The sequence below is a fragment of the Sminthopsis crassicaudata genome, chromosome 2 (assembly GCF_048593235.1).
Source record: "Sminthopsis crassicaudata isolate SCR6 chromosome 2, ASM4859323v1, whole genome shotgun sequence".
Taxonomy (NCBI): Eukaryota; Metazoa; Chordata; class Mammalia; order Dasyuromorphia; family Dasyuridae; genus Sminthopsis; species Sminthopsis crassicaudata.
Window position 1 is genome coordinate 387,578,359 of NC_133618.1, and position 11,851 is coordinate 387,590,209.

Here is an 11,851-nt window from a genome sequence, read left to right on the forward strand (position 1 = left end):
CAGTGAGAGATACACTCTCACATTCCCTGCTGGACCTCAGAAACTCACAAGACTTATTTTAAAGAATTGTCATGTAGGACAAGATTTAAGGTGACAGAAAGAAGATAGCTAGGATTGGCTGTAGCCCTCTCTCTAACCTCCCTTCTTTGATCTCCTTTCAGTGTTTACCTTCCCAGGAGACCCTTCTTTTCCTCCAATAATACTAGTGCTTCTTCATAAATGAGAAAGTGGGGATTCTGCTCACTCCACCAAATTCCAATACTTCTTCCAGCAGGGCTCAAAGCCTCTGTACAGCCCTCCTCCATCCCACACACCCACACACACCTGCCCTGACTCCCCTGAAAGTTGATGTCTTGCTCAGCCTCCCATGTGCCGTCAAGGCTCTGTCCTCCCTCCCTTGGGAGGAGAAAGTAGATGAAGAGATAATAACAATTGCTTCTGTCCTCCTGCACCACCCACCTCATCCCTGCCCCACCATCACATCTCTCTCTGGCCCCTTGGTACCTGGGCTGGAGCTGTGTGGTCCTTCTGGGTCCCCATCCTTTGGATGCAGGGCTGGGAGGTACCTGGGGACGGGTAAAGGAGAGGACAGAAACACCTGTATGGCTCTGAGGACTTTAGTCCAAACATCACAGACATTGTTCAGAAGTAAATCTGTAACTAGAGCCCCAAGTCCAGAGATTGCGAAAGTGGAGCCCTAGGGGAGGTAACGTATTAACTCTCCTGCTGGGTGTACCCTGACAAAGGTCAAGCCCCTGGTCCCACCTTCACAGGGTCAAAGCTCCATGTCCCGTTACGCTGGAAGAGGGGGCAGGGTGGGAACTTCTGGGCTTGTTCATTTATCCACCAAACATTTCTAGGTGAAAAACTTTGAGGGAGACACAAAGGTAAATAAATCTGTTTTTTGCCCCTGAAGGAACTTAGTATAGTCACTTACCATATAAGATTCTGTTGTACTGTGCTACACAGAAAAGGGAACCTGGGGAGAGACTACTTGGAAGGGGGGGATGGAGTTCCTAGCCCCCCCCACTCAAGAATTGATTCTCTTCTATTTTTAACCCTTAGTGGTTAGTCAGTGGTACAGAGGACAGACAACTTGATCACAGGTCAGTAGACCTGGGTACTAGTAAAATCAGTGTTCAGAGCACCTGTCAGGAAAGCTTTGGGCTCAAGCCTTGACTCTGTGTGTCTCAGTCATTTCCCTTTTCTAGGACTCAGTTTTCTCACTTATAAAGTGAGGGAAACAATAATAAGGATAAGCCAGCTAAATCTTCCGATGCCTATTGGAACTGGATAATATTTGAGGTCTTGTCCAGGGACAATATTCTAGGACCTTTAGGTTCAGTGATAGCTAGAGTTTATATACCATTTTTAAATTTTTGCAAAAGGTTTCTCACAGACAGGATTTCTTTTGATCCTCACAATAAATTTGGAAGATGTACACCATGATTATTCCCATTTTGCAGGGAAATTGGTTAAATAATTTAACAACTAAGTGGTTGAGGCTGGATGTTCTTCCTAGCTTCTATCCTGAACGTAGGGCAGGATCTGGAGGGAGATTCAGAGATCCAGCCCTGTCGCGCAGTATGACCTCAAACTACTCACTGTATTTGAGACTGTTTCATGCTTTAGCAGGGGGAGATTCTAAAGGTTGCCCTGCCTCCTTCACAGAGTTCTTTGGAAAGTCAGATTGATGAGGTCATCTAGTTTTGGGGGTTCTCTTTCGGGAAACCAAAAATATGATGAGGTTTAGATTTGGGGGTTTCATTTTGTAGGGAACCAAATGATAAGGTCTAGATTTAGGGAACCAAAATGAGATTAGGGTTTCTGGTGTTCTAGTGGCAGGTTTGGGGTTCAGGGAACCAAATGGAGAGGTTTGGCTCCCCTCCACCCCTTTGGAATTTGGCACAAGGGTAGGAAGTTTTGGGGGCTCCTTCTGGCGGTGCAGAGATTCTCTATAAAAGAATTTACAGACCCGAAAACCTAGATTGATAAAAGAGGTTTATTATACGGATTAGGAAGTAGGGTTAGAAATCCTGACAGAGAGGCATAAAGTCTGGTTAGGGAAACAGGTGAGGATAAAGAGAGGATAACACTGGAAGAGAATATCATCCCAATGAACAGAAGTTTCCTTGACACAGCATAGCATAGTCTAGCATGGCATGTCAGGTCCTCTGCAAAGAAATGAGTTTTTAATTACCATATTTATAAGGAGGTCTTTGGCCACAAGAGAGGCCTGCTCCTCCTCCCAAAGAAGCTGGTGGGTGGAGTTGAACTGAATAGATCTTTAATTGTATAGGGTTGGAATTCTTTTAGCTCAGGGACTGAACCAACCCCACCTAAATAACAGAATGAAGCTGGTTATCTTGTTTTCCTTGGGCGGGGTCCCCCACTGAGGCAGGGTTGAAGGAGATTTTTCTCCTTCAAGCAGTTTTAGAGATATTCAGATTTAGTGATATAGAGGTCACTATAGAGTGACCTTATCACTATATCATATATATCTATATAATATAGATATATATGATATAGTGACCATATCTAATCACTATATTTAGTAATATTCAGAAATAAACTTTCCAATTCTTTGCCACAGATAACTCGGGTTAGTGAATTCTTGTCACAAGAACTCACCTAGCTCTGCCTTTCTTGTTTCCAAGCCAAGGCCCATCATTTGGTGGCCCGCTATGGGGACTTCCAACAGAGCCCAGCCAACAGATAGGTAAGCCCCCCTTTGACCCCCTCTATAGCAGTAGGCAGCCAAAAAATCTGGAATATTTGGACTGCTGGAGTTTTTTGCTCAAGCAGAGTTTTTCGAATGGGGACGCTCATGGCAGAAAACTCCTGCGAATTGACAAAGTTTTTGTCATATTTTTCTCTCTCTTAGGGACGCCTATAGAGAACGAAAAAGCTATAGAAGTTTGGGGCTTGGGGTCTGTGGCAAGATTGGGACACCTTATTTCCTCTATCCCTAAAGATTCACCTGTAGATTGTCTCTTTAAAAACAGGGACAAATTCGGCTTAGGAGATCTCAAGACCAAAAAACTAATTTATTTTTGCAATACTGCCTGGACTAAATATCTCTTAGAAAACCAGAAAAAAATTACTAATTCATGGCTCAATAAATTACAACACTATTAAGGAACTGGACTTATTTTGCAGGAGACAAGGGAAATGGACTAAAGTTCCTTATATTCAGATGTTCATGGCTCTGGCACAGGACCCTAAATTAAGACCAAATTGCAGAATGCTATTTGTCAAGTTTAATGATGAGGAATTGGAGGTAGAAACTGACCTTTTAAATGATCCCTCTTTTCCACTCCTTTAGAGGGCAAGAAGCATTTGCCCCTCCCTGTGCTCCAGAACCACCGCCTCTTTATCCCAAATGCATTTGGGGGACTGCTTGAAGGGGGCATGAAATGGAAACCATGAAGAGACTTTCTCGAGGAGAAAGCTACTTTGAACTTTACCTCTGTACCCCACCCGAGGCAAACAGGATAAGCAGCCTCATTCTGTTACCCTGATTGACCACCCCCATTGATAATACTCACTACTGATTAAGTTCTCTATAGAGGTAAACAGATATCTATTCTATTCCAAAAATTCTCCATTGTTTCAATATCTAGAATCTCCCCATAAAACTATGTATCTCAACAAACCTCTTTACAAATCTCCTGATTGTACTAGGGGCTTTTGTTCACTAAGAGAGTTTCTTAGTGATATTCAGAAATAAACTTTCCAATTCTTTGCTACAAATAACTCGGGTTAGTGAATTCTTATCACAAGAACTCCCCTCACTCTGCCTTTCTTGTTTCCAAGCCAAGGCTCGAATCCCATCGAGAGCAATTCCGTCCCCCTTTCTTCGCTTTCAAGAGCCCACTGAGTGAACAAGAAAGACCAATTCTTCAGTTCCAAATATGACTTGTCTTGGAGGGCAGTGGGAGGAAGAGGAAGAGGAAAAGAGGATCTCAGATGGTTTCTTGTCTTTCATTCAGCCAAGGGGTCAAAGCAGGAGACAAAAAAGGGGGAGACTAGGGAGCAGATCAGTTGGTAGGGGCTGGGACCAGCCTAGGCACTGGGCTGGGAATAGTGTGGATGGAGATAGATTTGAGAGAAAGATCTAGGGAATCTCTAGCATGAGAGATTAGACAGTGGAGTTGTCTGGATCAACATCTCTAATTCTCTTCCCTATAATCTATTCCACTGAGTCAGGGGAGACAAGAAGGTGACTCAGCTGTAAAATGATGAGGCGATGGGAATGTTTCCTGATTCCCCAATTTTGGGAGACATGACCCTGCAACCTCCTCTCCCCTTCCCCTGCTCAGCTGAAAGCCCAAAGCCCCAAAGGGTGACCTACTTCTGTTTTGCCGGCCCCAGGGCCAGGGCCTCCCTTCAGGGGTTAGCCAGAAGACCGCTCTCCTGTCTAGCAGCAGCTTCATTGAGTTACCCGTCAGTTCGCTGATGCCCCTGTCCAAGCTGGCTTCCTCTGCCAGTCTGCTTCAGTTGCCCCAAAGTGGTCTGACCAGTTCGCCGAGGATGTATGGATAATGTTTGTATGTTTCTATTTGCACGTTACTTCCTCCTCCACCCCCTACCCCCCAAACCTGCCCCCAGCCTTCACTCTCCTCCACTTCTCTGCAGGTGGTTAAGAAAATAGGAAAACTGCCTCCTCATAGACCAGATTACACACACACACAGCAGACAATCACAGGCACTGGCACACAAACCCCCATGTGGTCATTTTTAACGGCTTCTTGAACCCCAGAATTCTCAGATTCTTCTAGGTATTGATCAATGACTCTTGATTGGGACGATGGGAGGTGGAGAAAGAAGAGGGGTGATATTGGCTTTTGAGGTGTCAGCCAGGAAAGGGGGGTCCCAGGGACAGTGTGTGTGTGTGTGTGTGTGTGTGTGTGTGTGCAGGGGTGCACTCACCCTCCCACACAACTCATAATCATGCCCAGGAGTTGTAGCCAGGAGGAATTTAGCAGACATTAGTAAAGCCCCCAGTTGCCTCATCTCTATAGCTGGAAGGGAGAGTAGATTTAGCTTGATGAGTAGTTCCTGCATCTGCCCCTAGGAGGAGGCTCACCTCAGAGAGTGCATCTTGAAAGGTTCCATCCTTGCTGCCCCAAGCCATGCACAAAATTAGGAAGCATGGAAATTCAAAAGTCAGGCTCTACTTCCTACCCCTGCGTTCTTAGGCAAGGCTTCTGACTTCAGGGGGCTTCCGTTTCCTCAGCTGTAAAATGATGAGGGATTTCTGCTCTAAATACTAAAATCTGGTGAGCCATGTGCTTCCCCACATGCATAGTAAATCCCTGATGGTTAGATAATCTTGATAATCCTGCCCTTCACTTCCCTTGGCTCCTGGATTAGGAGAAATTGCCCTGAAAAAAAGATATAGACAATACTGAGGTTGTTTTCTCGGATATAGACGGGTTAGACTCTGTGGCAGTCTCTTCTCCTTCCCTTCCCCTTACCTCCATCTCCCTTCCTTAGTTGACTGAAGGATTGAAAACAGATGAAGCCCTTAATCTGTTCCTGGAAAAGCAGGATTGGTGACTCCCTTCCAAAGATAAATGTCTAGGAAGTGAAGAAACTGTTCTAAGCACCCTTTCCTCAAGGGGAGGAATAGCAACGGCTGTAATCCCTGGACACAGGTTGGCTGGCTCATAGTGGGAACATGATTTTGTTCTTACCTTTACCCGTCCATCTCAATCTAGAAATCCCCCTTGGGTTGTTTAGGCATGAGTGACAACTAGCTCAAGACTGCATCATCATCAAGTGTGATAGACTTGGCTCTTTTGAGGTGATTCAGACCAATTACAATAGACTTGTGATGAAGAGAGCCATCCCATCCAGAGAGGGGATTCTGGGGACTGAATGTGGATCACAACATAGTATTCACCCTTTTTGTTGTTGTCATTTGCTTGCTTTTTTTTTTTTCTCTCTCTTTTTTTTTTTTTGATCTTATTTTTCTTGTACAGCGTGATAAATGTGAAAGTATGTGTAGAAGAATTGCATATATTTAACCTATATTGGATTATTTGCTTTCTAGGAGAGGGAGTGGGGGAAAAGGAAGGAGAAAAAATTGGAACACAAGGTTTTGCAAGGAGGAATGTTGAAAATTATCTTTGCATAGAATGTTTGTGGCAGTCCTCTTTGTGGATGTCCATCAATTGGAGATTGGCTGAATAAATTGTGGTATATGAATGTTATGGAATATTATTGTTCTGTAATAAGTGACCAGCAGGAGGAATACAGAAAGGTCTGGAGAGACATGAACTGAGTGAAATGAGCAGGACCAGGAGATCATTATATACTTCAACAACAATACTGTATGATGATCAATTCTGATGGATGTGGCCCTCTCCAACAATGAGATGAACCAAATCAGTTCCAATAGAGCAGTAATGAACTGAACCAGCTACACCCAGCAAAAGAACTCTGGGAGATGATTATGAACCACTACATAGAACTCTCAATCCCTCTACTTTTGTCCACCTGCATTTTGGATTTCCTTCACAGGCTAATTGTACACTATTTCAAAGTCCGATTCTTTTTGTTCAGCATAACAACTGTTTGGTCATGTATACATATATTGTGTTTGATTTATACTTTAACGTGTTGAGCATGTGTTGGTCAACCTGCCATCTGAGGGGGGGAGGAAGGGAAAAGGTTGGAGGGGGGAGGGGGGGTTGGCAACTGTCAGTGTTGTAAAATTACCCATGCATATATCTGGTAAATAAAAACTATTAAAAAAGAAAAGAAAAGAAAATTATCTTTGCATGTATTTTGAAAACAAAAAGGCATTAAAAGCTTTTAAATAAAAAAGAAAGAAGCAAAAAACAAAAACAAAAACACAACAACAACCATAGGGTATGGTACTAAAAAAAAAAAAAAGACTGCACCATCCCCAAGGGTTATCATGTCCCCCAATGTAATGGAGGCTTAGGGTGGGGAGACACTAGGGAGAAGCTCTGAAGCCACTTTTGTGGTCTGATAGGATTGATCCAGACTGAATCTGTCCTGGATACCTTCCCCTCCCTAAGTCCCATAGGCAGGGTCTTGACTTTCTTAGGACACCCCCAATGCTGTTCCCCTCTCCCCCCACATCACTACTCTTCCTGTCTGGAATGCCACCTGTTTTTCAAGGGGGACCTTCTCATCTTCTCCAGAGAAGCATTCCTTTAACTATTTATGCAATGGCTCCATGACAGAATTCAGTACTTGACTACAATGTTTAACAAGATTGGCACCTCTCCTTAGCCCGGGGAAAGAGCCCGGGGATGGGAGCCACAGGGACTTGGTAGACTTAATGAATTTTCCCTGAGAAAGAGAATCCCAAGCCTCTACCTGAAAAGCCAAAAGGTTCATTTAGAATGAAAAGGAAACACGGAGAGGCTGAGAACATGGCATCTGGCACAGTCCACCCCAGCACCTCCTGGCTTCCGTGTCTGGGCATCTGAGGTATACTTTTTCCAATCTGGCCCAGTGTACTCTAGGGAAAGGCATAGATAGGGAAAGCTGGTTGGTTGGTTGGAGATTCTGGGAAATTTATCCTTATGTTCTACCCACTTGTAAAAAGGAGGGGGCAGGGCAGTCAGCTAAATCTCAGCATCAACAGGGAAATAGGAAAAGAAAAGCTTAAGTCTTTCTGAGTGATTTTACTGTTCTTGAAAGATCACAGAAGAAATGGAGAAAAGATATTTTACTTTATTGAAGTTTAGTGGGTTAGATGATAATAGGACAGGATGGCTCCAAGATCCAAAAACATCCTCTCCTGCCTACCCTTCCCCGTCAGGGACTGGACCCAGGAGACCCTAAAGGGGGAGAAGAGAAGGAGGAAGAGAAAGAATCAGGGGATGAAGATGGGAGAGGGATGGAGGGGAAGGAAAAGGAAGGCATTCAAGGGGGAGATGTATGATCTCTAATTCATAGATGCGGAAGTCTAAGATCCAATTCTGCCTTTCCTGATCCTCTACCAGGGGCCCAGGTGAGACTGTTCGTCCCTGACTCTCCCCTAGTAGGACTGAGGAAGGTCTTCATTCCAAGCAGAGCTGATGATGGAGTTAGCTCCCAGAAACGAGGCTTCTGTGGGTTTGCAAAGGGAAGGCAGAAAATCTTATGTCTCAGAGGTTTGCTGGACCAGTAACCTATCTGGCACATCCTGGATCCACAAGACCTCTCTCCTGAGTGATAAAAGGCTAAAGTTCCTTCCGGAGGAAGTCCCCCTGGCCAGGTGTCTCCTCTTCGGGACAGGTCCCTCTGCACAACAGCCTCTCCAGGGCCTGTCGGCCCCCTTGCCTGTATTCCCTGTACAGCTGATCTTCCCCAAGCTCTCCCAGGTAGTTGTGGCACATCTTGAAGAGCCTGCAAGGAAGGGGAGCAGGGAAAGTGGATGGAACTCCCCGTGCCATAGCCCTTCCTCCAAGCACTTCTTATTGCTCCCAAATAAATCCCATGGCTTTTTGCCCTCATTCTGAAAGGGAGCAAACAAGGACTGGTAGTGGGAGGGGCACTAGACTGAGGGGAAAGATGTCTGGGTTCTAACTCGGGCTTTTCTAATGTGTGACCCTGCACTGCCCCTTCAGCCTCAACTTCCCCATCTGCAAGTTTCGATGAGGTTCCTTCTAGCTCTGACAATTTGAGGACTTTTTTCTCCTTAGAGGAAGAAATACTTAAGCTTCCAGAGAAAATGCCCTTCCTTATCCCCTCTTTATTGCTCCTCCCATTCCACCCTTGTCTTCCTCAGAGGATGCTGTGTGACCCTGGGAAAATTACTTAGCTATTCTGTTCTAGACAATTCTCTTAAAACTGTGCAGGAAAATGCTAACCTATATTGCTGCAAATAGTTTGCTTATTTGAGAGTTCCTTATGTTGAGGAAATGAGGTCCAAGTCCATTTCCATCTAGAATTGGTCGTTTCACTTCTGCTCAAAATCTTCAATGATTCCCTATTACCTCCAGAGTAGAGCTCAAATTCCTCTGCCTTTCCTTCAAGCCCCAATACAACCAAGTGCCATCCCACTTTTTTCTTATCTCACTTCCCTCCACAAAATCAACTTGGATAATTCTCTTCTCCCTCCCCCAATACAAACTGTGTTCTTGTGCCTGCTTGCTGGATATACTTCATCATTTATCATTTAAAGCACAATCCAAATACTACTTCTCTAGGAAGCCTTCCCTAATGTTTTCCCCAGCTGGTCATTACTTGTATTCTCAGATGTTCACTAGTACTTTTTGCTAGCAGGTAGAATTGGGGAATATTGTGGAATCTGCTTGGCTTGGTCTCTTTTTACTCTCATTTCACTGAGGTCAGGGATCCAGACTTACCTAAGCTTTTTATCTCGATAGAACCTAGCCCATGGTAAATGCTTGAAAAACTTTGTGTTTAATAAATAGACCTATTTACCACTTTTCCTGCCCCAAATTGGGGTCATTACCTGCCTGGCCACGGGCCTCCGCTGATCATCACACTGATGCCCTCACCACTGGCCAGTCCTGGGCCAATAAAGTGTTTCACCTTGTTTACTTCCCGGACCCCGTAACTGGTGGTCAAGGGGAGAGAGAGAACAAGAGTTAGAAGGGGGCGCATTGGGAGAAAGGGAGCCATCCATCCCGGGGCTTGTTAACCCCTTCAGAGCTATTCTTTCCCTGGATGTAGTAATACCTTTGGAGAAGGGACCTAAGTTTACAACCTATCAGGCCAGTAGAAGTGTGTGTGTGTGTGCATCATTAAGGTGGGAGTGCAGACAATTCCTTTCAGGAACCCTCCCCCCGCATCCAAGCATCTCAACCCCATCTCTGTGTGGTGATTTCTTCCCTTTCTCCCGCCTTGCTCCTGCAGAGATCTGAGGATTCTGAAAGCCACAGGGAAGGAATGGCTTTCCGTGGGTCAAGGGCAACTCACTTCTTCCAGCTCTGAGAACAGCATTTTTCCAGGACATCAGTGTACTCAGACTCACTGAGAGAAGCCCCCTTGGCCATGTGGCTCAGCAGCTTGGTCTCCATTTCAGTCAGATGCTTCCACATCTGAAACAGGGGAGACACTGATTAACTTTGGAGCTGGGAAGTGGAGGAGGCAGGCAGTGGGACTGTAAGCAGTGGGGGTGGGCCGTGTTTATGAGAGGAGGCTCCCGGCCCCCTACAGTTGGCCCCCTGAAACAGTTTTGGGCTAAGTATAGCTCTGGGTGGGGTGGGGCCCATCTGTGTGGGCAGAAAGCACCTGTGAAGGATGGGTCCCATGCCCTTCTTACGTCTCCATCTTCCTGGTTCTAGGCACTGGAGTGGTCTTAGCAATAAGCAGGGAAGGAAGAACCGGAGAGGGAATCCCCCGGCCCCTGCTCGGGGTAGTAGGGATTGGGGGTAAATTAACTCCCTCTCCCCTGGAGCTGCTCAAGAGTCAGTTTCAGATGCAGAAACCCAGCTCTGGCAGCAGAGGTTTTCCCCAAGAGCCAACATTCTGACCTGTGGAATGGGAGGGAGGGTGAGAGGAACTAGGCCTTAACCCAGTCACCAAATCCTGGGGGTGACCCAGGCTCCAGGGAATCATTTCTTACTTTCTCTGAGACCATCTGCTCTGTGCACTGAGACACAGCCCAATTTGCATGGGGCATTTTTAACCCTGGAGGGATCAGAACAGGAAAAGGCCCAGACACCGAGGAGGAAAATGCCAGGTGCTGGCAGGGCCCCCAAGGGAAGGGACAAGCTGTTAGTGACACGTATCACACATAGAAGCATGTGGCCCTTCTCCCCTCCCCCAGGCCTGCATAGTGCAAAAAAAAATCTAAGAATTGTCCCCATCCAAAAACAAAATAAACAAAAAAAGCAAAAAATCTCAAATGAGGAAACGCACCTGAGCTATCTCTGCCATCCTCCTCCTTTATGGTTTGCCTGAGACCTCAAAACCCTTTTGTATTAATATTAGGTATATCTACTCTCCTGGCAGAAAAATAAACTGAAGCATATAACTAACTGTAAGGGAGAGAATGATCCAATCAACTCAAGCCAACAGGGTACCAGGATATGTGAGTGGAGTGATACCATCCATCTTGGCCTGTGGAAAGGGACATTTCTAGTCTTTCTAGCTTTGTGCTCCAGGACACAGCCTGAAATGTGTCCCTCCCATGGCCTTGCTCCCCAAAACTTGGGTCCTTGGTGTGGGGTTCAGGGGACTGGCTAGGTAGGTGAGGGTCCGAAAGTGGGGGCAGGGGAGCTTTCTTACCTGGTAAGAAATGATCTGGCAGGCGTCACAGCGCAGATGTTGGGGCATGTGGGTTGAGTATTTTTCTTCTTCATCAAAATGAGGGGATGTGGCTGACAGTGGGATGGTTTCTTGGGGGATTCCCTCTCCAAGGTTCGCTGGGGGACCCCAGCCGGTCAGTGACAGCAGCAACAGCAGAAGCCTCATTGCCTCTCAATGGTGGGGCTAAGTTCTGTATAGACTAGGGTGTGGGTACATTAGGAAGGAAGCCAGGTGGCATTAAGACCCAGCTTAAACCAATGAGGGCCTGCCACCTCTGTATCTGTACCCCCAACACCCTATCAATTGATGCAGTCCCTCCCACTCCCCCAGATTGTGATGGATCTTGAAAGTCAATTTTTCCACTTTCTTCCTGGGAGGATCTCCAGCCCTACCCCCTCAATATGAGGTTCCAGATAATTTACTACCATTTTGTGGATGAAAAAACTGAGACCTGGGAAGTGAAAGGGACTTAGACAACTTTACAAGGCAATTTAATGTTTGAACTGCAATTTGAGTTTAGAGTTGGTGTCACTCAGTGAAATGTTTCCTCCTCCCCCCTCTTCCAGAATCTGCCTTTTGTGTGAGATGGCACCCTCTCTTTAGC

At 45.8% G+C, this 11,851-nt stretch overlaps 2 protein-coding genes across 4 annotated transcripts in view; both read right to left on the reverse strand.

Moving 5' to 3' along the window:
* The window catches only part of SLC23A1 (solute carrier family 23 member 1), a 33,795-nt gene extending 28,613 nt beyond the window's left edge, over positions 1-5,182 (reverse strand). For 2 of the 3 annotated variants that reach the window (XM_074291488.1, XM_074291487.1), the window contains exons 1-2: positions 4,355-4,521; positions 505-566 (exon numbers count right to left, since the gene is read on the reverse strand). In XM_074291488.1, coding sequence (XP_074147589.1) covers positions 505-566; positions 4,355-4,436 — 144 coding nt within the window. In that variant the 5' untranslated portion in view covers positions 4,437-4,521. Of the gene's footprint in view, positions 1-504; positions 567-4,354; positions 4,522-5,089 lie in introns of those variants that run through there. The other variant, XM_074291489.1, reaches the window with a different exon arrangement.
* Positions 5,183-7,696: 2,514 nt separating this feature from the next.
* On the reverse strand, positions 7,697-11,461 carry MZB1 (marginal zone B and B1 cell specific protein). Its single transcript, XM_074291512.1, has 4 exons — positions 11,227-11,461; positions 9,913-10,034; positions 9,446-9,550; positions 7,697-8,373 (listed from the first exon to the last, which is right to left on the reverse strand). Exons 1-4 carry the CDS (start codon positions 11,410-11,412, stop codon positions 8,208-8,210), a joined length of 579 nt encoding a protein of 192 aa, XP_074147613.1. The 5' UTR covers positions 11,413-11,461; the 3' UTR covers positions 7,697-8,207.
* Positions 11,462-11,851: the final 390 nt, after the last annotated feature.

Bases quoted from the DNA above. Each gene is read 5' to 3' on its own strand.
- MZB1 (XM_074291512.1), bottom strand. From the start codon at position 11,412: ATGAGGCTTCTGCTGTTGCTGCTGTCACTGACCGGCTGGGGTCCCCCA. The intron at 9,551-9,912 runs GTGAGTTGCCCT...CTTGACCACCAG, and splicing joins TGTTCTCAGAGCTGGAAGAA to TTACGGGGTCCGGGAAGTAA. The intron at 8,374-9,445 runs GTAATGACCCCA...CCTTCCTTGCAG, and splicing joins GGAGGCCCGTGGCCAGGCAG to GCTCTTCAAGATGTGCCACA.